General features: G+C 38.6%; 3 protein-coding genes across 3 annotated transcripts in view; all 3 read right to left on the bottom strand.

The window, feature by feature from the left end:
* LOC134845054 (kinesin-like protein KIF27) overlaps positions 1-23,553 on the bottom strand; it is a 539,890-nt gene that overhangs the window by 263,336 nt on the left and 253,001 nt on the right. The gene's annotated exons all lie outside the window — the stretch shown is intronic.
* On the bottom strand, positions 31-3,318 carry LOC134843994 (uncharacterized). Its single transcript, XM_063860425.1, has 3 exons — positions 3,063-3,318; positions 1,553-1,930; positions 31-1,134 (listed from the first exon to the last, which is right to left on the bottom strand). The coding sequence occupies exons 1-3, from the start codon at positions 3,305-3,307 to the stop codon at positions 429-431; spliced, it is 1,329 nt and encodes a 442-aa protein (XP_063716495.1). The 5' UTR covers positions 3,308-3,318; the 3' UTR covers positions 31-428.
* The window catches only part of LOC134845027 (proton-coupled zinc antiporter SLC30A1-like), a 35,811-nt gene continuing 17,389 nt past the window's right edge, over positions 5,132-23,553 (bottom strand). The window contains exons 3-6 of the mRNA XM_063861857.1: positions 10,918-11,193; positions 10,559-10,767; positions 8,368-8,561; positions 5,132-5,339 (exon numbers count right to left, since the gene is read on the bottom strand). Coding sequence (XP_063717927.1) covers positions 5,132-5,339; positions 8,368-8,561; positions 10,559-10,767; positions 10,918-11,193 — 887 coding nt within the window. The remainder of the gene's footprint in view (positions 5,340-8,367; positions 8,562-10,558; positions 10,768-10,917; positions 11,194-23,553) is intronic.

The following is a 23,553-nucleotide window of genomic DNA, read 5'->3' as shown; positions in this document are numbered from 1 at the left end:
TGAATTTCAGCCAAAAAAAAAAACAAAAAATTGTTGTCAAATGTTTTATTTAGTTGAAGAAATATGAATTAACAGTTTAAAATGAAACTGTCAGAATTTAAATCAAATCAATAACTTCTACTATTGAAACTTATATACTAATTGAGTCCACAACACCATCATAATAACTAAAAAGTAATAAAAGAAGTTACAAAAATGGTTGACTAAATTGATTTTTTTTTTCGTTTCAGTCTATTCATTGTCTGAACTTTCTTCTCTTTACCTCCTGTAAGCCAGTTTCAGGCTCTATTTTTAAATACAAATATGTTTTCGGAACATATTTCTGCAAAACTCCAGGTTTCGATTCTGGCTTGCAACTAGTTTAACGGGGGAAAATCATTATTTGCTTCGAAATTTTGAACTCAAATCTGATTCGCGGAGTATTTTGTCTACTCTGAAGGTTCGCTTTCCGTGAACGAACAAAACACGGTCATGTCAGCCATGGTGCAGTTATGAGTCATATCTTGCTCGCAACTTTGATCCTGTTCCGGCGCCCCACTCGCCCCCGCCCCACTCCCACTCAGTCGGGGAAACTCAATTTGGGAACACTTGTCCGAACTTTTATCTTCTGTCAAAGGGTGCAACTCCACTAACCCCTCCCCCTCTCCCGCCTCCCCATTTTTGGTGTCATTATCCTTGGAACGTCTGAAAGGGGTGCTTCCCTCATTCGTATCCCCCGTCTCCCCTCCCCCCAACACATGAATCCCCTTCCCTTCCATACTTTTTCCCTTTTTACCTTTAAAACCAGAATCCTTTGGCTTCCCTGCTATGTCCAAATCTGTCCCGATTCGGTTTCGGTCATCGCCGACCCGATTTGTTGCGGTAAATTCCTGCTGGTCGCATTTGAAAACAACTTGATTTCTGTTTTTGCGGCCCAATTTTTCCTGTTTTTGATTGCGTTTGTTGTTCCTAGACTGGCGATACTGGTCTGTATCATTTATTTGTCTGCCAATGGCATTCAATTGAAAATGCGTATCACCTACTTCAAAGTCGTCTACAATTTGACCTTGATTTTGAACACGATGTGTATCCAGATCCCAATTTGCTTGGTTGCCTTCAAACTGGCGGCAGTTGTGATGATCTCCATGATCAGGGCTAGCGCAAACATCCTATAATATTTACAAATCGCTGAAAAAGGCTATTCATTTTTGCCATAAAACAACAATTTTCAGCCAACCACTTACATTGTTTCATAACTTACTTGTAAAACTTTTCCGAACTAATTGATTTTTTAAGAACTTCGTATAAAAATTTGCAATAAATGTTTTTTTTCCTTTAAGAGTTTTTATTAAAACATTTCCTCAAACTATTGTCATATAATGGCTCTACATAGATGGATTTTGGGGAAAGTGACGAAAATGGATGTCTTACAACATAATTGAAAAGACCTCCTGAAAAAAAAACGAATTAAACAGCAGGCTGGTTCTCCTATACTCGGAGTTAATTAGCAGCACACACGCTCGAAATACTTTCAATCATCGAATGTTTGCGCTAGTGGATATTTGCTCTGTACCAGTCATGGCCATAATGATCTTCATGGTCGCACGTGTGGCCCGGTCTTCCAGGTCCCCAATACTCCCTATGGTCGCCATGGTGCAGACAGTATCTGTTCTCTATCACTCCTTGATGAATATTTTCCGGTTCCGATTGTTCCGATTGACTAGACGGCTTGTTGGTCTTGTGGTTTCTAACCTTCCTCAGAACGGGAGAGTCTGTTTTGGTGTGGTTATTTTGGCAATTATGTGAAGTACACTGATGCGAATGGGTATGGGAGTGGGAGGGATGAGGATGGGCTTGAGGGTTGGTGTGGGCGGAGGAGGGGGAGGATATTCTGTTCGGGAGTCGCTTCAGCAAATGATGCTCCACCGCACTGATTGACTCCGACCGCCTTCTGAAAATGCAGGCCCTATTTGACAATAAAACGCTACAATTTTTTTTTCGTAACGGCTGGTTTATAATCTAATAAATAAAACAATCTTGCAAAACTGATCTTGCGAATTATACCGGGCCTACAGCCAGTAGCGGATTTGGGGGGAGGGGGGTCTGCGGACGCCTTCTCTTTAGACCCCCTACCGACCCCCTACCGACCCAAAGGGTCCCCCCTTTGTACTATTTTGAGATATCAATTTTTGACTGACTGACCTTAAAATTTTCTAATGGCATCTTTGGCGCCATCTATGCTATTTTTGAGGTGGGAGCGCGCGCCGAAAAAACGCGATTTTTTGGTCGAAGTTTTCCAAAAAGTTTTCTTTGGGAGATTGGTTTGGGAGAGCTCAGAAATCAATTTGGTCGCCCCCCTCCTCGAGAAATTTCTAGATCCGCACCTGCCTACAGCACAGAAATTTGCCTACCGCACAAAAAGTTTTGCCAAAATATGGTGCTTATTGTGTAATGCGAGAGCTCGGAAAATCCATTTGGTCCAAAAAAGGGTGGACAAAATTTTCGAAACTATTTGAAAGTAGACCCACCCCTCACTCCCTAGAGAAAATCTTAGATCCGCCCCTATGCTACTATAACAAGACCATACATGACCTCATAAAACCATTTGGTACATCATAAAATTGGTGCTTAGTCGAGCTGAGAGACAAGAAAAACAACTATCGATGAAAAAATGACTATGACAAAATGAGAACTATCGATGTTCGGATAATAGTAACTAGTCGACATGCCATTTTTTCCAACACCCGGTCCAGTTTGAACAAATTTTGATTTTTTAAAAATCTCTCAGCTCAAATAAACATCAATTTTTTAATGTAACGAAAGGTGTTACTAGGTCAAGCATGGCAGTTGAATATGTTAGTAATAACTAAAACAGTCACTAATATAATTATAAAATTGAAAATGTGCCTGCAGCGCAGAAAATTTTGGCTAAATCGGGTTTTTAGTTTTTGGGGGAGTTCGAAAATCGTTTTGGTCGACTTACAAAGAAAAGGTCGACAAAATATTTGATACTTCCTGACCCCCCGACGAGAGAAATCTTAAATCAACCACGAGGTGGAGGGAAGGAAAAATAGCCGATGTACCTGAACGAGGCGATGTCAATATAGGGGTCCACACTGCCCCCGCAACATTGTCTGTCGCGACACGAGTCCATTTCACCCGCAGGACAGTCCAACAGACACTCCCTCATCCCTGTTCCCTTCTCCAATCCCCCTCCTCCTTCGCCCCTTTCGGCCCCGCCGCCGCCGGCAGGTACAATGTGATCATATAGAGAGAGGGGCTCTATTTCTGGCTGAACTGTGACGTAGAGTATGTGCAGATCTCTCATGATATCTCGTATCTCCTAGATTTATAAAAAGGTTTTCCCTTCAGAAAGTTAACAAAAACTGAACCTGAACGTGGCCTTTGAATAGATATTCAGGCAGGTTTTGCTGGACGGAGAGAAATATATTTTAAGAACCAGATGAAAGTGAAGACTTTTGTAAAATAATTTCAGGCTAGGCCATATTCCCACTTGCAGTATCACAAAATCGTCTTAAAATGAAATTTTTTTCTTAAAATGAAAAGTCCAGTGAACAAAATCTTCTTAAAATGAAAAGTCCAGTGTAGCCAGCAAATTAAAAACCCCCCAAAACAAAAAAAATCCTTATGGGGTATAATTTCTTTGTAAATAATCTGGCAAGGGGGACATAAGGGGGTAAAAATGGCTAAAAAGATGTGGCTCTTATCCACTCGCCCTTCCCCACATTTCTTATTTTTTTTAGTTGTCTTACTACAAGTTATTATGACCGCATGCGTTATGTTACGATGTAAGGTATGAAGAACAAATCTGTTCACAAAAGTTAGTTTGTTCACCATTCAAAATTTCATTTCATTATGACAACACGTTAAAATAATTTTTCAAAACTGAAATTTAAATGTGGGGAAAAAGGGGAAACTAAGAACCACAGATATATACAGAAACACACTACAGAATGAACAATTGTATGTTTCTGACGTGCCTTTTGCACAGGTGTGAAATGGTAGGCGTGTCTGAGTCGCACGTGCATCTGACACCACAGCTGCTCATCCCGCATACGCCACACGTGTAGCTCGTGCACATTGGTCACGTGGTGCACTCCTGTGTAATAGTGTCACATGGTCACGTGGACACCATACCATCCACATGTGTTTTTATTTTATAATTCAATTTATGGGTAAATTTCCCCTAAACTGACCGACCCTTATTAACCTTTAAAATTAGCGAATTTAATCAGACGGTCAATAAGCAAAATGCTGAGTCGTGATCGGCTGAAAAAACTGGTTTCTGATAGGCTGCAGCCAGTTGTAATATTAAACCAGGAACTTTTGCCAAAAACAAAATTTAGCCGTTTTTTTTGGCTGGCTGTAAAAACAGATCGAAGACTGATGTTAATTAGTTAAGGGCTGGGCGGATCTAGGATTTTCCCGAGGGGGGCGGGGGTCTTCGGGCGACTTTTTTAAAGATTTTCCGAGCACTCCCAGAACACTCCGACCAAATAGATTTTCCGAGCACTCCCAGAACACTATAAAGACCCTATTTGAACCAAAAATTTTGCGCCGCGGGCTAACTTTTGAATTTTCGTTTTTAGGCCTTTTTTTGGAAAACTTTAACAAAAATTGCGTTTTTTCGGGGCACGCTCCCCTTCAAAATCAATATATATTGGCGCCAAAGGCGCCATTAGAAATTATTTAGGGTTGATCGGCCCAATATGGATGTCTGGATGTCATAAAATAATACCAAAAAAGGGACCCTTTGGTTGGTGAGGGGGTCAAATCTTTGAGGGAAAAAAGGGCGTTCACCCTGTCTCACCGCCCCCCCCCCCCTAAATCCGCCCCTGGTTAAGGTTTGTGGTGCCTAAGGGTAAAGCAAATCTTAGATAGACTATCTCGACCATTAACAATGTGATTTTGGATTTTAAAATTATAAAAATACAATGATTTTTTAGAAAATTTTGGATTCACTTTGTATAAAAATATGTCAGTTCGCCAGTTTTGACTCAATTTTTACAGTTTTCATTTTTTTTTTACTTTTGAGAGAGATGCAGGAAGGTGAGGGCAGAGCGGTCTAAAAAAAAGTGAAGGGTTTTGTCGATTTTGTTACTAGGTCGAGGAGATTGATTTTCCAGCTCTCTCAAAAAATTATGAGCTTGGGTGGTGTGTGGGAATATAAGTGTGGGTGATGTGTGCCTGCGAGTCTCTTGCGCAGATATCGCATGTCAACCGAGTGGGGCACAGACTGCATGAACACGAGGGATATTCTGACCAGCACTGGACTCACTCTCACACAGTTGATTATAGTCACCAACACTCCGATCGCCTGTTCCACCGTCTGCAGAAACCTGAACAAAAACGACCAAAAAAACATCTTGAATACTGTCACATCCAGTAGCGAAATCAGGGGTTCAACTCCTTGAATTCCTAAATGATCCATATTTTATGACACCCATTTTGGGTCGAGCAACACTAAAGGTGCCATTCGGGGCTTATGTATACGCTATTTTTGAAAAAAGAGCCTGCCGAAACAAAAGAACTTATTGAATATCAAAGAACTTTGTGGTCTATATCATCAAAAACTAGATTTAAGTGTTTTTTAAAGTTTCATAGAAAGGAAAAATTTTCAAAATTTTTTTTGGTGCAAACCATAGTTGCTAGTTGCAATATCTCATTTCTATTCACACAGAAGTGGACTTGCCCTTCGCAAAGACATGCAAAACAAAACAAAACAAAACAAAGCGCTCTAAGGTTGCCAGAAAAAAGTCACGAAAAAACTATTCTGTCAGAATAACCATCTTCAGAACGAACAAAAAATCCACTTGATCTGCACCCGGACCTCAGAGGCATTAACTCTGGGTCTAGTCTAGATTTGCTACTGCTTTAATTTAAGATTTCATGTGGCAAGAACATACGGTTCAATTCACACATACACATTCAACTAAAATGTGCTACTGATATCCGATTCGCTCAAGTATAATTTGATCAGGTTTTTCGTGACCTTTGCACTTTTGCTGTTCGATAGTGAGGCTTGCCTTCGTTACAACAAATGAAATGAAGTGACCTTAAAAATAAATCAAAAGTCAATCCGCGAAACTCAAACTTAAGAGTGAAATTTTTTTACACTATTTCACGGAAAAAAATAATCACCCAAACCTATATAAGATTATTCTCTTCGTTCATGAATCTGAATTATTATACTGCTTATTCGGCCTATAACAAATTTCATTTCTTAGCTCAAATTGGTGTACAAAAGATTAAACTTTTTTTCAGCAAGCGATTCAAGCTATGAACTTTTAAGTTATAGACGCAATTTATTCGCGAATATACTAAGCAAGCTACCCAAGTAATGAAATTATGAAATTGTTCAGCTTTTTTTCTGACCAAAATATTTTGCGGAAAATTTAAAATTTCCAAGCAAGCTATTCCACCTATGAAACATTAAAATAACTTAAGTTAATTCATAAAGCAAATCTGTCCGCGGAAAAGTTTTTCTACGCAATCAATTAAACTTCATGTACAATTTAATTTATGGAAAAATCGGATGGCCAAAAGTAAAATTTTTTTTATTGAAACCACTCAAGCGATAACTTTTTAAAAATATTTCCAAGTTATGTCATAGACCGAGTCAGTTCGTGAAAATTTAGGTTATATAAGCATGGAAGTTGCTTTTTTAGTTCGTTGGTTTTACAGTGAATTTATTCTGTAACCAGAACTTTTTTTGTCAAAAAGCAGTTACTGTCTAACCTTAAATTTAGTCGATATTTTTTTCAATCATAAATTTTTCAAAAAAGTTCTAGAATTTTTCAGACTTAAGAATATTTTAATGAGCGCTCTGAATGATTCGAAGCCTTTTAAAATATTGCGCTCGGTAGCCCGTAAACATTAAGCCTTATGCTGAAAGGATGTCATTCATTCAATCTATAAGATTTTGTTGCTGTTGTTAAAAAAATTTTCTACTACTTATTACCTTTGCGATAAGCAAAGGTATTGCAATCGGTTATCAGACTTTTTTTCGAAATAACTTTAGAAACAGAATGGTCAAATGTGTAAGAATAGTAAACTTCAGACCTTCTCAATTGCTTGAAAACTCAGTTAAAACTAGCCTCATTTAGATATTAATCAGTTGTAGTCCGTTTCCGGTGCTTTCTTCTGAAATGAAATTCATGAAAAAAAATTTAAATTTAATTGTTTTTTTTTCGGTTTCGAGGTTTTTTGGCCTTTTTTCCGCCGACTTAATTTGTTTTTTTTTAAATTGAATTTATAATATCTGGTACTTTTTTTTCGGCTTGTTTTGTCAAGCATGGACTTTTTTGTGATTTAGGAATTTTAAACTAAAATTGATAGTTCTGCAATTTGTCGGTTTTCCAATCTGAATTTTATTCTGTTTATTTTTCTTCAATTTTTCTTCGATTAAACGGTTTAGGTTCATGTTTTGTTGTATAATCAATTTTTTTGCGTAGTTTCGAGGGCAAAAAAAAATTCGACACATTCAGGTATTATCACACTTGCGAGAGCAAGTGTTTTGAAATCGGGTCAAAAATTTTTCCAGGTATCAATTTTTTTGAACCTTCAAAACCTCCAGATTCCTTCTCACTTGCCACAAAGTTAACTCCGTTGCCTCTGTACCTTAAAGCCTGGGGTTCGACTCTCGTTCCCGCCGATTTTTTTCAGTCATTACGAGGCCAAAGTGTGCACTGGATAGGCGCACAATTTTGTGCCTGTATGTTTCTGGATTCCAGAGACAATACTTTAAACATGTTGAAAATTTGTAAAGAATTTTGTTTTAAAATGTAAGGATATACTCTTTTTTTTCTCAGTTCATCTTTTTCTGCTCAAGTTGTGTCTGCTCAAAGATTGTCAGCTTTGTTTCCTCTTCGTAAGTTTTGTTTTGTTGCTTATTTAATGCCCACTTTCCTGGCATGCTAGCCTAGAATGGATTTCTACCGAGAGATACGAAATTTTTTTTTTGGTAGTCCTAGTTTTCCATTTTTTTGGACTTCTTATGTTTTTTTTATGTTTGTGTTTAATCGCAAGTGGTGCGAAGATCCACTTTGCCTCTGTGTCAAAAATTTAAGGATTGTTACACTAGTTCAATTTGTAAGGGAATGAAAAGGATATTATATTGACCTATGATTTCTATAAATAATTGTAGAACTACTAGTTATATCTCAACCCATCCTCCCTCACCCTTACTCTCCCCTCCTCCCCCCCCCCCCCCTCTTGGAACATTAACTTAATGTATTTTTTTTCTATTTCATACCTTAAGACGTTAACTCACGCATATAGCCTTATTAGCATAAAAACAACAACTGCGGAATCAGAAAATTTAAATTGAGGTATTGGAGCTGAAAAGAGTCAAAATTTCACACTCACACGTCACTTGGAATGTTTCCAATGGTGAGTTTGGTTCTCCTGCCCTCGTGCAGGATGACGACAGCCACTAGGCCGAATACGACACTGCACAGATGTGCCTGCAGGTGCAGGACACTCCTCTGCACAGAGATCGACTCCACCAGCTGCAGATGCTCCTCGGAGTACGATTCCGGGATGGTCTGCAGCGCCGAACACTGACAAAATAAACAACAACTTATTAGACAATTGAAAATTGTTTCTGATATCTTTTCAAGTGGATTTTCAGTTTTGAAACTTTTAAATTATCACTTAGCCAAGGCACTTAATGCTAGATTAAAATCATCCACCATTAAATCAATAACGAGAACAAAAATACACTAGTTAAAAATATTTCACGCAAATTCAAGTTTTGTTCCTCTAAAATGCCTAAATTTAAGGACCGTTTTGGACAACATTTAAATGTATTTTACCAAAATTTTTACTTCAACCGATTGCAAAGGAATTAACTACCATCTCTCGTAGACTCAATTTTTGATTTGAAGCAATTACCAAGGTCGAGGAAAAATGTCAGCCGGAACAACGCAATTTTCTCGTTTCACATCGCATGATCAAGTTTGTCTACTCCACTCATTAAAAACATAGCCAACTGACAGTTGGACAAGATTACTGAACAAAAGGAATCAGAAAAAAAAATTTTATGTTAAAAAAATTCATCTTTCGATTTTTTTTAAATAAACGGCCATAAAATTCTTTGAACTTCCAAAACAGTTTAAGATTCGAGATTTTTTAACAAAAAATCACCCAATTTGAGAAAAATGGATCAATAGGTCAATTTTTAGTTACTCTGGGAAGTCTGAAGTTTAAATTCTTTTTTTTGAAACTGGAAACTGATTACGTTTTTTGAAAAGGTTTACTTTTTTACTTTCGATAATGAAATTTTCGTTCCTGTTTAATTAAAAGTTGAACTACTTTCATAAAAGAAATCAAAAATCAAACTGCAGAAATTTAAATTTTCCTGAGAAAATATTACCAAGATCTATCTTTTTTGCGTGCTTTGCTCTTCAAAAGTGTTCACTCCAACAGAAAATTTATTACAAACGCTAAAAACGGGCATTTCCATATCCGAAACAATTGGTAAAAGTTTCAATTTAAAAAAAGAGACTTTGTGAGAGTAGTTAAGATCATTTGCAGTCCTTGAATTCAGCTGCTCTGAAGAGTAAAAAGTTTTTTTTTGATGTGCAGGTTTTTTATGATTGCCCGCAATTAGGTTTCGTAGATTAAAAAAATTATGATTGATATTCATTGTCTGTCTGTGTAAACTGCTAAATAAATAATTTTGAAGGATTAATTATTGATTTTAAAGCGTATGTATCATTACAAGATGTATTTGTTGAAGCTTAATTGAACAAGTGAATTTTTCTATTAAACTTCGAGGTACAAAATAATTGCCATTTAAAATTTTTCGAAATTCAGGACAAACTTATGATAAAAATATTTTTGAAAATTATAATTCAATTGATAGAAATGGATCAAAAAGTAAAATTGCTTGTCCGCTTCCGCTGGGAAGTTTAAAAAAGTAAACTATACGAGACTGGAATTTTTGAAATTAGAAGTCGCTTACGTTTTTTCGCGCAATTTCCTCGTTCGTATTTTGAGAGTGCAACTTATCTAACTTTCAAAAAGTGAAGTATACTTAGGTGCTTTCCTAAATACTTTAATATGTATGAATGCACATCTATAGTTATAAGAAAAACATTTTGAAAGTTTTCTTGAAAAAAAAAACAAAAAAATTACCAAGACCTGTATAAGTCTTCACTACTTTCATCAATTTTTAATAAGATACTTTTGGCAGTATTTTCATACTTTAAATCTCACGTTGTGGGAAGGTCTCAAAAAGTGCTAACTCATACAAAATTATCCCAGTTGCCTGAACTAAAGAGATTTGACGTTAAGCCATCAAAAACAGATGGGTAAAAACTCCACTGCGGATCCGATAAGCTTCGCTTCTGATACATGTTTACTTAATGCGAACGGATCATATATGCATAACATATTTAGTAGAAGTCAAAATTTGGAAGATAGTTTAAAGAGGCGGAGATAGGTTTTTGCTAAAATATTTTTAAAATAATGCGTTGATGAAGCCTAAACATAGCGCGAGATACGTGTCACACGCTTTTTAGTAGACTTGCGGTTTTTTTCACGTGAAGCATACCTTGTTTGTAGGTGGATTGACGTTAGAATGCGCTGGTCTGAAGTGGACTTGAACTTGGGACTTTAGGGGGGCGTAGCTGACAGCAGAGCCACCAGATGCCGCCTGTTGATGAATAATTCCATCGGCAGAAGTCGAAGGAGAATCGGTCGTGTGTTTGGCGATTTTCTTCGTCATGTGACTGCGATGCATCTCAAATGTCAACATAAAGCCTGAAATTGAGATCCATTAAGGTTTCTTCTTGTGGTTTATGATTGTGGTGAGAGCGAGGAAGCAGTAGTAGGGCTGAGATTGGGTTGGAGTTTGGGGATTAGGGGAGGTGGGTGGGTGTTGATTACTTGAAGAAGATAACTATCACTCACCTGTGAGTCTGACTGCGAGTGATGCTATCAGCACATAGAACATGATTGACAAGTGTTGCACTCTGTTGCCCTCCACCACCATCCTCATCACGTGCGGCAACAGACCACAAGACAGCGACAACACAAACACCGCCGCCACCAACTCCCCCATCGGCTCCACCCGCACCCACCCAAAGGTGTTGCGAGAGGTGCTCTCCGATCCGATGAGTCGAGATGACAGCGACACGAGTACGACGATCGCGTCGTGCAGGTGCATTATGGCGTCTGCTTCAATCACTGAAAAAAGCCACTTTATTGTAAAGCTGTTAATTAAAAACAGAATAATTGCCATAAAAAATTGCAGTGAAATTGGAAATAGGTTTTTCGAATCCACGATTACTTTTTTCTTCGCTTCTATTTAATAATTTACCTTAAAAATTACTCTAAAATTACTACATTATGAGAAACTGGATCACAAATCAATTTTGTAATGTTACTGGGAAGGTAAAGTTGTTGTTTGAACCAAAATTGTTTCGTTCTTTACCCACTTTTTTTGTTATTGTAGAACATAATTTGCCAGAATTAAAATCAAGACAAAACTAACTTGAGCGTCAACAATTTTTAAAATTCCCCCTCAAAAAAAAACAAATTAAACACCTAAATTAGCTTCTTCACTTGATTTATTCAAACTAAATCACCTGTACGACTTTTAGTCTATGAGTCAATAAACTCTTTGTTTTCTTTTGTTGATGAGATCCAAAAAAGTTTAAACTCTGCCACTTCTTATAAAAACTGATTTTTTCCTGCTTTATTGACTGGGAAGAATTTTACAATTGACCCAAAAATGTTTTTTTTTCCTTGATTTTAACTTTTTTCAAATTGTAATTGTTTTGTATCTATTTAGGTCAGGCAAGATTTAAATAAACACAATTTTTAGCAAATAGAACTTTCAATTTACAATGAAGCTTTATAAACCTTTCAACTTCAAAGAATTAATGTGCCGCTAAGATAAATTGAAATTCATGGGCGAGTGCGACCAAAAACGCATACCAAACTTTCGCTAAGAACCAAAAAGTGTCATTTTTTTTCTGCAAGCAAACTTTTTAATAAGAAAAAATTTATGATACGTTTAGAAATTTGATTGGGTACTTTTAAATTCTTGAAGTAGCTTTTAAAAGTAGTTTAGTCGGTCTGGAATAACTGACGAACTTTCCAAAATTTGTTTTTCAAAAACATAGATTTCAACTTCTCCCGCATAATTGATGGCATGTGAGTTTAAAAACAAACACTCAATCAAACGGATAAACAAAACAAGCAAAACTTTCCGCATTTTTTGCTAATGAAGCTAAATAAGAGTCTGGATTGATACTACAATCAATCAAATTTCACTTTAAAATTAAAATTATTTGTCGAGGAGGAACAAGAATCCTATTAATCATATCAGGACCAAGCCCTGAATGATCCGACTGCACTTTGAGGCCAATGTTGAAGTTTTTGGTTGAATAATTCATCAAATAATCAAAAAGATTTTTTTTCATGCTTTTCTTTGTTTTAATTTCTTCCTAACGCTATATAAAGTTCAAAAGCATGTATTTGCTCATATGTATTTGTTAGAAGTGAATTGAACAAATAATTTTTTTTTTCATTTGAGCTCCAGACAACAATTTATTCCAAATGGTATAAGCAAAACTTCTGTCTAAAGAGCTTAGTTCAAAAAGTCAAAAATGGAATGAATAAAAATTCTGCCCTTAAACAAAACCTCGAATATCAAATCAAGTAATTTTTTTTTCCGATTTGAAGGAAACGTTTTGCAAGAAAAAATATAAACACAATTAAGTAACATAACTAACAGTTACTGTTCGATGCGACCATGAATTGGAAAAAAAAACGAAATGCTTATGTTTGTTTTGTTTCTTAAAGCAAAATCAGGTTCCACCAAACAAACTTAGAATGAGATTGTGTGACATACCAAAATAAAATTTTTTCATTTATTGTTCGGGCAAACTTTTAAAGCTTTCAAGCTTTTTCTCAAATGTCCTGCATCTAAAAACAATAATTTTGCAATTATGGGTTGAAATTTTCTGAGCTACTCCAACGATATCCGATAAATCTCGACCCACAACAAATTTGTCTTAAAAATGACTTTTTTTGTTGTTTAGAAATCAATTATGCTGCATATCAAGAATTGACCTTAAACATTGAAGATTATATTTCATAAATTTAATTGCAACCCTAATGACAGGTCAAACCTCACAATTCTGACTACATACAAATAATAGGATAACAGATAGCAAATTAAAATTAGAGAAGAGAATATCTTGCAAAAGAAACACAGATAGCGTAGAGCATTAATAACCTCCCAAATGAAACAACTCTGAAGGTCAAAACTGGCTAATGTTGACAAACTTTTTGCTAATTTTTCCAAAAAACATTTGAACTAAAAGGTTTTGAATAGTTGGTTTATTGGTCAAGCTTTTGTGTCAGTACTTGCAGCATCTGGCTTATTCTCCATATTAGAAAAATGTATATGCTCCCATCAGGAAAAATTTTGTTTTATGGGAGATATATAAATTGCTAATGAGCTGTAAGAGTGATGAGAATTAAGCGCGTGTAAAACTATTTGCCTTTGAAAAAAGACTTATGAAAAAAAATTACCACTTCTCGTGATTCAAATAATAAGAGTAATAATAATCATAATAAAATGTTTCCAAACAATATCTAGTTACAAAGTTATTTATAAAAATTTATAAATACAAATTAGAATAGTTTGGGAGAACACCATTAAGCCAACAAGGCCTGTTTTCAGGTGTCTCATTAAGCGGAGAACAAAAAAGGTACTTAAATTCTTTGATCCAATGCAATGGACCTTCTACCGGTAACCATTTTTTAAACGTAAAACCTCGTTATTCGCACCTTTAAACCATTCTCTATATATAAAAAAACTTAATTTAGTTTTCTCAGGTAGTCTTTTCTTAGAAACCAACAGAAACAAGTTCTACTTATTGATCAATAAAAAGTCTCACAGCATGCCCAGTAAAATCGTATTTCCTAGAATTTAATTATTCAAAAAATTATGATTAAAACTATTTAATTGAAACCGAGAAGCCACTTTCAAAAAATTGACCCAGGTGGGAAAAAAATTTATTACAAAGTTTTTTTTTTAATTTTAGGTGTAATCAACCCTCGGTTGAGTTTATTTCTGTTTATAGCTAACTTTTGATTCGTTTTTCGCTTTGAAAAAATCACGTTCAATTCTTGTTTAGTAATCGAATATCTCAAGGTTTCAACTTGGCACTCTTTTCGGATAATTTTTCCGGTTAATTTCAGAACTTCGTAAGCAAAAAATTTTCTTACTGTATAAATTTTTATTATCGTCCATTTTTTCAGTGATTGAATCCATCCTGTATTTATAAAAATTATTCTGATTAGCCCTCTGATTTTCATTTCCAGTAGTGTTGTTTCTGGAAAAACAGAGGGTTCTAAAAAGCTTTATGAATTTGTCTAAGGATAGTCTGTCGTTTTATACTTCCCCATTTTCCTGATAGCCTACCCGTACTGGAGTTTCATGGATAATAATCGATTATGTTAGATGTTCATTGTCAATCTCTACAAAGTTCAAAAATATTTATTATAATTGATTCAAAAAAGATTATAATTTAATTTTGGTCAAATCAATAAAATCCATTTTGATCAGTTATACTCAACTACAATAGCTTAAAATCAATTATAATGTTTTATAATTCATTTTTTTGTGAATTTTTCTGAAAGTTTCAGAAACAGAGCAGTATAATCAACACTTAAAAGTTTCTTTTGGCTTGATACAGGTTGCAGATAAAACGAGATCTGCTTTGGCTTATGTCATGTTTTTTTTTACTTGGGTAGACTTAGAGCTAGAATATAAATGAATGATCATCCTCCTGCATAATCTTTGCAGAGACATGAATTTATTACGAAAATCTTAACACAAATGCTTTAGTGCCAAAAATAGAAATAACACCTTTTTATAATATACATCTGTTTGTTTGAAACGCTAGTTTTAAAACTATTATGGAGGTTCTGTAATTCTAATGGCATAAATAAAAAAGCTTTAATAACCTATTTAAATTTCTTATTGCTTCCATACCATGAAGAGTTTTGTTTAAACACCTTCTAGCTTCTTCTTCAGAAAAATTGTATGTTCCACTTTTAATCAACTGCTTTTTTCTGAAAACACTCTGGAATTTGTTTTAAAAAACTTGTTTTCCGAAAAAAATTATTTTTTATTTCCCTAAAAATAATGAAATAGCTTGTGCGCTGCCCCAGACTGAACGAATCATCATACCACGTTAGAATATGAGTATTATTAAAGCTAATTACAATATAGTGGCGTTAGAATTTTTTAAACTGCGGAGGCGATGCATTGAGCAAAATGGTCCACGAGCACAAAAACTCCAAGAAAAAAAACACAACATTGATTTAAACAGACAAATCGATAAAAGACGAAAACAAGTATTGGATTCGCCAATTATACAAGTAAAATGAATAAATTATACATAAGTGGAGAAGATTCAACAATTTTTTAAAATATGTTTAACCTACTTAATTAATGTATAAGGTATTCATTCAATTTGTATTATTGACAAGTCTAATATTTAATTTAACTATTGGCTCTTGTAATTCATTTTTTTTGTTTGTGCTCGTATACCTTTTCTGCTCCTTGACCGGTCATCATTTTAACACATAAGCACATAATCTTCAAAAACTTTAGGATCGGATTCAGGATTTTCTCGAGAGGGGCGCATTTTCACTTTTTTCAAGTCAGCCATGTTGGTTTACGTAATTCTCCAAAACCACTTAAAAGTACCCTGTTGTAATCAATTTTTCTGTCAAATTTTTTTGAAACAAAACAGGCCAAAAAAGGCGTTAATGTGCACTTTTTTTGGAAAAATTTTTACTAAGCGCTCATTGCTGGTTGAATGCTTAGTAATTTTATCCTAAGTTATAAGTCTCACCTTAAATCGTCAAATTGTCTTGACAAAAAGTAGAGTAGAAACGATAGTTAGAAAAGGTATGAATTAATTAGTCGGTTAAATACAGAGCACTGGGTAATTAGATTATATAAGCGAATCGAACAGCTTAAAGAAATATACCTATGAGGGGAGGTTGAGTTAATCTTATTTTGTTCATCAATATTTTATCTTTTTACTAAGGTCGATGACTGAGTAGTATTTCTTGGGTTGCCTTGATGTTGTCCACTTGGCACTTCTGGTTTGGTTGTCAATTTCGTCCTGCCGTAGTCCTTTGGGTACTTGTAGTCCAGACTTCCTCAGATGGGGTTATCTCGAGTATCTCATTTTATAATTTTATCGAACTTGAAATGAGAATTTATTCTCTGTTTTATTTGTGAAAAAAGACTAGTTTAATTTTACTGTAAATGCAGAAAAGAAAAATTATTTATTTTTTGAATAGGTCTAACTGAAGATATCTAACTTGCTGCTGACTGAGCAAAATGAAACACTGAAGATTTCAGGCCAGTCTTTTTGCTCGTAAGCATAAACCGGCGGCTGATTCAATCTTTAATTATTCAGGTTTGACCTGCTCCTTTGTTCTCCCTTTCTAATAAGGGAATTTCAACTAGTTTTTATTAGATTTTTTCAAATCAAATATCTTTAACTTATTAGTCCCCTTTGATAAAAACCGCAGCCTTCAGTTTGTCTTATTAAAAATTCATATTACTCTCTCTGATGCATCATATTGCAGGTGCACCTCTGCTTAATCAAAGCAAGGAGAATTTCAGCGCAGCCGGCAAGACTGCTAAATATTTATCCAGTTTGTTTCAAGTTAAGTTAAAAAGGACGTATTAATAATCGCCGCCCTTTTAAAATATTGAGCATGAAAAAATGAGAAAAATTGGACAAGTATTTAAAAAGGAGTGGATTTTCAAAACAAGATTTTATAGTCCTAATAAGAGTAAATCAGTCAATATCTGATTTAGTGAAAAGAGGATTTAATTTAAATGGCACGCTCCAATTTAGAATAAACAATTAAGACAATGGTCTTTTGTCTGTGTAGTATTTCTCAATACTACAACTCACCCCTTTTTTTAGAAAATTAAGCTGTTCGATTCTTACAGTTACCATGGTGAAAATTTAAACACTTTAATGGTTAAATACAATAGTTATAAAATTTAAAAAGAACATCAAATGAAAGGCTGAAAAGATAAGTTAGGTTTTATCTAGAGCTTCCTTCCGGCTTCTAGCTCCACATTGTATGATCTGAGGATCGCTATCTTCCTCTGTGAAGCCTCAAGTTTTTGTTGCAACTTCACGATTTTCTTCTTTTTAATTTTGTTCTTGATTCGTAGTCTGCTCATTCCGTCCGTAAGTTGTTGAATGTCGTCCTGTTCTTCCTGTCTGTTTCTTACATGGTTTGGAAAAACAGTTATTCCCTCGAACGGGATGGTGACTTGCGTGCCTCCTGCCTTGAGGATGTAGCCGTTTTCCTCCCTCTTCTTTAATTTCCAGAAGTTGTTTTCGTTCTTTATAACCACTTCTGGCTGGGTTATGAAATCGATAGGCATCATCGCCTTTTCCATTGTCGTTGAGTTGACGACTTCAATGAACGATGGTAGTTTCCATCTGTTATAATTTTCCTTTATTGAGTACTTTAAACTCGTTATATATTTTGGATTTTCCGTATCCAATTTGGTTTCTCTGCACTTCTGCAGCTCCAATCTTTGGGTTAAACTGGGAAAATTGCGAGGGTTCTTATTTAACCCGTCGTCCATTGACAAAGATTGAACTGCTAGAGGTTTCCGTTGTTTCTTCCTGAGAGGCAGCTTTCTTTTGAACTCCTCTGGTGCTGGGTCTGCATTCTGCAGTTCCAGTTTAAAATTGGGTCGTATTCCATTTTGCTAAACATCAATATAAAATGACCAAATATTCAAAATCCCGAATTACATTCGGATATTCAGGCTAATTATCAACTATTTTGAACAATGAAGGACAAAGTGTAAAATTGTATATATAAAAGGTGGAACATATAATCTTGTGGTTTCACACAAACCCACCACGGAAAAAAAATGAAAAAAAAAAACGATCATGGTGTTTATTAACCACAGGAATAAAGCACTTTACAACACTGAGTTAAGCTCAGATATGAAACTTAAAGCAAAAATGCAAATGTAATTAAAGCAAAAAATGGAAATTTGGGCATTAATTAACCCCTAATCTTAAATGTGTGTCCACCTGGGGTCATCCACAGGCTTACCATGGGGTCCCCTTTTATAGGTAAAAGGGACTAGAAAAAACAGGGGGGGGGGTAAATAGTATATAATATAGCATATTTAAAGGGTATTTTGTGTTTACTGTTGTTTATAAAGATATATAAATTGTGAGCGAATTACTGAAGGGTTGAGGCCTTACCAAATGTAGAAGTGTAGAGGAATTGTATAATGACATCGGATAGTGTGGATAATTAATTCCAGGGGTCGGAAAAATCACAAGGGATGTGGCATAAGGGACAAAATTTTGCAGTATTAGGGAGGCATCTTGTACAAATAGTGATACCTTGATGGCAATCAGTAAGATGTTGATAGCTTGCCATACTTTGGGTCTGGGTACTTCCCCAATTTGCGCTTTTAACCATACTATCGCATAAACAACAAGGGGAGTAATATGAAAGTGATAATTTGGGACTTGGCAAATGGGGCATAAAATCTGTCCATATTTAGAAAAATGGGCTATAAATTGCTCATGACAGTCTATACAGATAAAGTGTGGTAGATGATATGGCTCGTTATTATGTTGTTTCTTGAATTTTGACTTTAGTAAGTAACAAATTGGGCATTCAAGAGTGGGTTGTTCAATGGTTTTTCGGAAGTACTGTAGTATGGGTTGAGAAACATAAAGAAAACTTTGGAAATAAAAATAACAAGCTTGAAAAATTTTACATATAAAAGCTGGTAAAGTTATCTGAATCATTTTTTTAAAGAAGGAAAGATTTAAAAAATAAGTCGATTGGAGGTTTGGAAATTTATGTCGATAACATCTTCGTTGTTGTTGTAGTTGCCTCTCGCCGGGGCCCTACATTGTGGGGTGTACCCCGGCCAGGTCAATGAAACGGGCGACTTCCACCGGGTTTGTCCAAAGGGCAGTGCGGGGGAGGTCAGTGGGGTTTGTGGGGCACTGGAACAGGTGGGCAGTCGTGTGGGGGGCTGTATGGCAGAGGGGACAGGAGGACCCTTGGTCTGGTTCGAGCCTGGCCCGGTACGACAACAGGTGTTGACTGTAGCCGGACCGAAGTTGGCTGAGGGTCCTCCGAGTACGTCTGGGTAGAGTCTTCTCCTCTCGGACGTTGACAGGAGGGGGTCTTGTACCGAGGACTCCAGACGGCGGATACGACTGGGTTGTCGTCGCCACCGTCTCTATGTGCACAGTTTTCAGGAGCCGTCGGTACTCCTTCGTTGGTAGCGGCAGGTCAACGCCTTCGAGGAGGTGTTCCAGACGGGGGGCATGGGCAGAGACAAGTGTGGGTTTCATTTTGCGGGGGGGAGGAGGTTTCTCGAGGAGTCTCTGACCAGGGTGTTCGGGGAGGTGGCAAGCCAAGAGATGTTGTGTTGCAAGCATTGCCGTGTGGGCTTTCACCGGGAGGACCTGCGTCTCTTCGTGTAGGTGGCTTTGGGGGGCCATAAGATGGTTCCCGGTGGCGACCCGCAGAGCCGCGTTTTGGATGGTCTGCAGACGCTTGACACTGGTCTCGGATGCGACTGTAGACCAAACTGGGGCCGCGTATTCGAGACGAGGCCTGACCAGGGCTTTGAAAGTCACGAGTAGCGTTTCCGTGTCCTGTCCCCAGTCCGTGCCTGCCAAGGCCTTCGTGGCGTTGACCGCCCTGGAGGCGTTGGAGGCAGCGACCCTGCAATGTTCCCCGAACTTGAACATCGGGTCAAACCTGACACCAAGTAATTTGGGGTGTTTTTCCAACTTGAGCGGGATATCTGCCACCGTCAAGTGTGGTTGTACGTTGCATTCCTTGGTGTCAGGCGTGAGTAATGTTACAGCGCATTTTCCGGGGGGAGAGTGCGAGTTTGAGGGATTGAAAGTAGGACGCTAGGGAGTCGAGGTATGGCTTCAACTTATCGGTGATGATATTGATCTTCGGCCCGCTGGCCCAGGGCGTCACGTCGTCTGCGTAGCTCACCACGTTGACACCCTCGGGAGGGGGGGGGGGAGGGAGCCAACGTAGGAGTTAAACAGAGTCGGTGATATGACTGAGCCTTGCGGAACACCTGTTCGGACAATTCTGGCGGGAGATGTCTCACCGCGGAACAGGGTGCGTGCTTGGCGGCCGGTCAGGTACCCTGAGAGCCAGCAGGTCAGCGAAGGAGGTAGTGAAGTTCTGCTCAATTTCTCCAGCAGGGTGCGGTGACATACCATATCAAAGGCCTTGGAAAGGTCTAGTGTCACCAGTACCGTGCGGTCTGCCGGTTTCTTTTGGTTGAAACCGTCGGCGACCGCGCTGGAGATTTCGAGCATGGCAGTTGTGGTTGAGTGGAGGGGGCGGAAGCCGTGTTGGTGTGTTTCTGGGGTCAGGTGGGATTGAAGTATTGGGAGGATGCAGGCTTCCAAAATTTTGACAGCGGGGCAGAGTAACGAGACGGGGCGGTAGGAGGACCAGTCCTGTGGGGGTTTTCCGGGCTTGAGTAGTGGTATGACAATTGATTTTTTCCAGATGGCGGGGATTTGGGACTTCGCGAGGGAGCCATTGAAAACTTTGGTCAGCCAGGCGACGCCGTGCTGTCCGAGGTTTTTCAAATGCAGTGCGTTTAGCCCATCGGGGCCGCACGCCTTCGAACTCTTGCACTTGCGGATCGCCTTGCTGACTTGGGACGGGGTCGTCTGTATGGGGGTTTCGAGGGAAAGTGACTTCAATTTGCGTTTGATGACTCGGTTCTCTTTTGAGCTTTCGTGTTTGATTGGGGCCGTCAAATGCTTGTTGAAAAGTCTGGCTTGGTCCTTAGGTCGGGTGTATGTGCGTCCGTCAAACCTGATGGACGGATTTGGCGGGTCGCGTTTTTTGCCGTCAATGATACGAATGGTCCTCCAGAGTTTCTCTGGTTTTGTTTTGTGATCAAATGTCTGGAGGTATTCGTGCCATCGGGCAGTTTGGGACTTCCTGAGGATCATCTCGATTTTGTTGTTGAGGAGTGGCAAGTCTGGGGATGTGGGGTTGTTTGTCCTCAGGGCATCGCGTTGGCTGGTGAGCTTGGCCGCTTCTGGCGGTAGGCCTGGAGTGCTCGTTGGGCGACGGCCAGACGGGATGTGGTGCTTGGCTACCTTGTTTACGATCTCGCGGAACAACCTTTCTCCTTTGTAGGGATCGGGCTGCTCCTCAAGAGAAGTGAACGCAGCTTCTGTCTCCGACTTGAAGCCGTCCCAGTCCGCGCAGAGGAAGTTTGTGAAGGTCTTGTTCGGGGCTGAAATTGTCAGGGGACTGGTTGATAGTCTGATGATGACTGGCAGGTGGTCGGAGCTCAGCGTGGTTTCCGTCTCCCAGCTCAGTTTCGACAGGAGATCTTCTGAGGCAAGGGATACGTCAGGAGAGGTTGCCTGGCCCGAAGTTGGCATACGGGTCGCTGTGGGTGTGTTCAGCGCTCCAAAGCTCGATGCCTCAATTTCGTCGGCTAGGGTCTTTCCGCGCTAGTCCTGAATGGACGAGCACCAAAGGGGGTCGCGTGCGTTGATGTCGCCCAGTATCAGGGAGCATCTAGTCTCGAGGAAAGGGGTATACGAGGGGGTGAAGTTCGAGGGGCAGCTACTGCTGGGGGGATGTACACGTTTCTTATTGTGAGCACCTCGTTTAGGAGTGGGATTTGAATCGATTGGTGTTTGAGGGGCTCGCCAGGAGGTGTGTTCTCGTCCACAGGGGTGAAAGGGATTGTGTGGTGCACGAGAAACATAAGTCCTCCGCCGGCTCCGCTTCCTCGGTCTTTTCGGACCACAGTGTAGTCTCCAAAGACTGGGTCTTTCCCTTTGGCGGTGAGCTTTGTCTCCTGCAAGGCGGCCACTTTGATCTTACGGGTACGGAGAAAACGGCTCAGTTCTGTTGTTTGGTTCCGTATCCCGTTGCAATTTAGTTGCAGGAACGTCAGTGGCTCTGCCTTCGGTTGTCGGGGTCGTGGATTTGGAGGGGGGATGGGAACTCGTTTGGTGGGGTGGGATGGTGTAGTGGGGGTTGGAGGGTCGACAGTCTGGGTGGTTGCTTGGGAGGGTGTGGGTGCACTGAAAGGCGTGACTGGTGGACACCCCGGGCAGACGTAGTCTCTGTGGCATTCGGCCACAGTCCGAATGCCGCTACACCGCTGGTGAATCCAGGTTCCGCAGCAGTGGCACCATACGGTGGTGCCGCCTCCCCAGGTTTCAGTGCACACCGTGCAGGGGGATTTCAGTGTCTGAGGGCGTCTGGGTGGTCCAGGGTTTGGCTCGACGCCGGCTCTTAGTAGGAGGGTGCGGATCAGACTCGCCGGCTTAGGCTGATCCGATAACAAAAACCCGGCCGAGGGTCCCACGCATGGGCGCTCGGTGAGAGGAGTTTGACGTTGGTCTGCTGGTAGCAGAGGTCGGGTCGTCGCTCCCGATCCAGAGAGTTTGCAACCGGAGTCCTCGTAGTCCTCTGGTTGTTGTTCCCACCGCAAAAAGGCTCTCTCCTTCCGGGACAATAACATCTTCGTCATTGTTGAATGCATTTAAGATAATATTAAAAAATCTACTGCTGCTTTGACAGTAAATTTTTTTTCATCGTGGAAGCCAGGACTATAACGTGTGCAAAAAATATCCAACTGCTGTTGATCGGGATGAATATAAATACGGTTTGTGCGCGCTTGGTAACCGTCAACTTGGACGAGGAGATTATAATCAAGGACAAAATCAATGTCCATTACCAAGCAGAACATTTTGCGACTTCCTAAACAAACAGCATAATTGTTTATTCATTTTTTATTGCCTTTACAGGTCAGACATTTGTTAATTAGTTCGAAATTTAATACGTGAACATCCTGGTGGCATATTTGGCATAAGAATTTGTCAAAAATTAAGTTAGTTTTTGATTTGAGAGACATGTAGCATTCATTACAAATAAAATGAAAGGATTGTGGATACTTTCTTTTGTGAAGTTTTCTTAATTGAAGGGTTGTTTTCAATTCTTGAGAAACAGGGCATTCAATTACCATTGTATAAAAAGAATTTATGCCCAAAACTCATCAAAGGCAATTTTGGAAAAACAGATAGGGCAGATGTTTTTACATTTCTCAATGCAGTTATTGCATACAGTAATATAAGAGTGCTTAACTATCATATGTTTACCCTTTCGTTTGTTTCTGGATAACACTAATTGGTTGCAGATATTACAGACATCGTATTCTGTCATATTAATTAATTTTATAATCTGCCTGCAAATGGGGCAAGGAATTTTTGCGAATGGTGTACTAGCTCTTAGCTTGAGTTTATAATAACAATTAACGCAAACTAAATGAGGGCGTCTGGGTATTAACGCAAACTATCATGTAAACTTGTAAATGTGGTTGTGGAGGTAAATTTTGTGTAATTTTTTCATTTGATCGCAAATTTCCAAACATATAAGACATTCAGTTGTCATTCTCACTGCTCATTCAATCTGGTC

Source organism: Symsagittifera roscoffensis, chromosome 4, assembly GCF_963678635.1.
Source record: "Symsagittifera roscoffensis chromosome 4, txSymRosc1.1, whole genome shotgun sequence".
Classification (NCBI taxonomy): Eukaryota; Metazoa; Xenacoelomorpha; order Acoela; family Convolutidae; genus Symsagittifera; species Symsagittifera roscoffensis.
The sequence above is the reverse complement of the archived record's forward strand: the minus strand, read 5'-3'. Positions and strand labels throughout refer to the sequence as shown.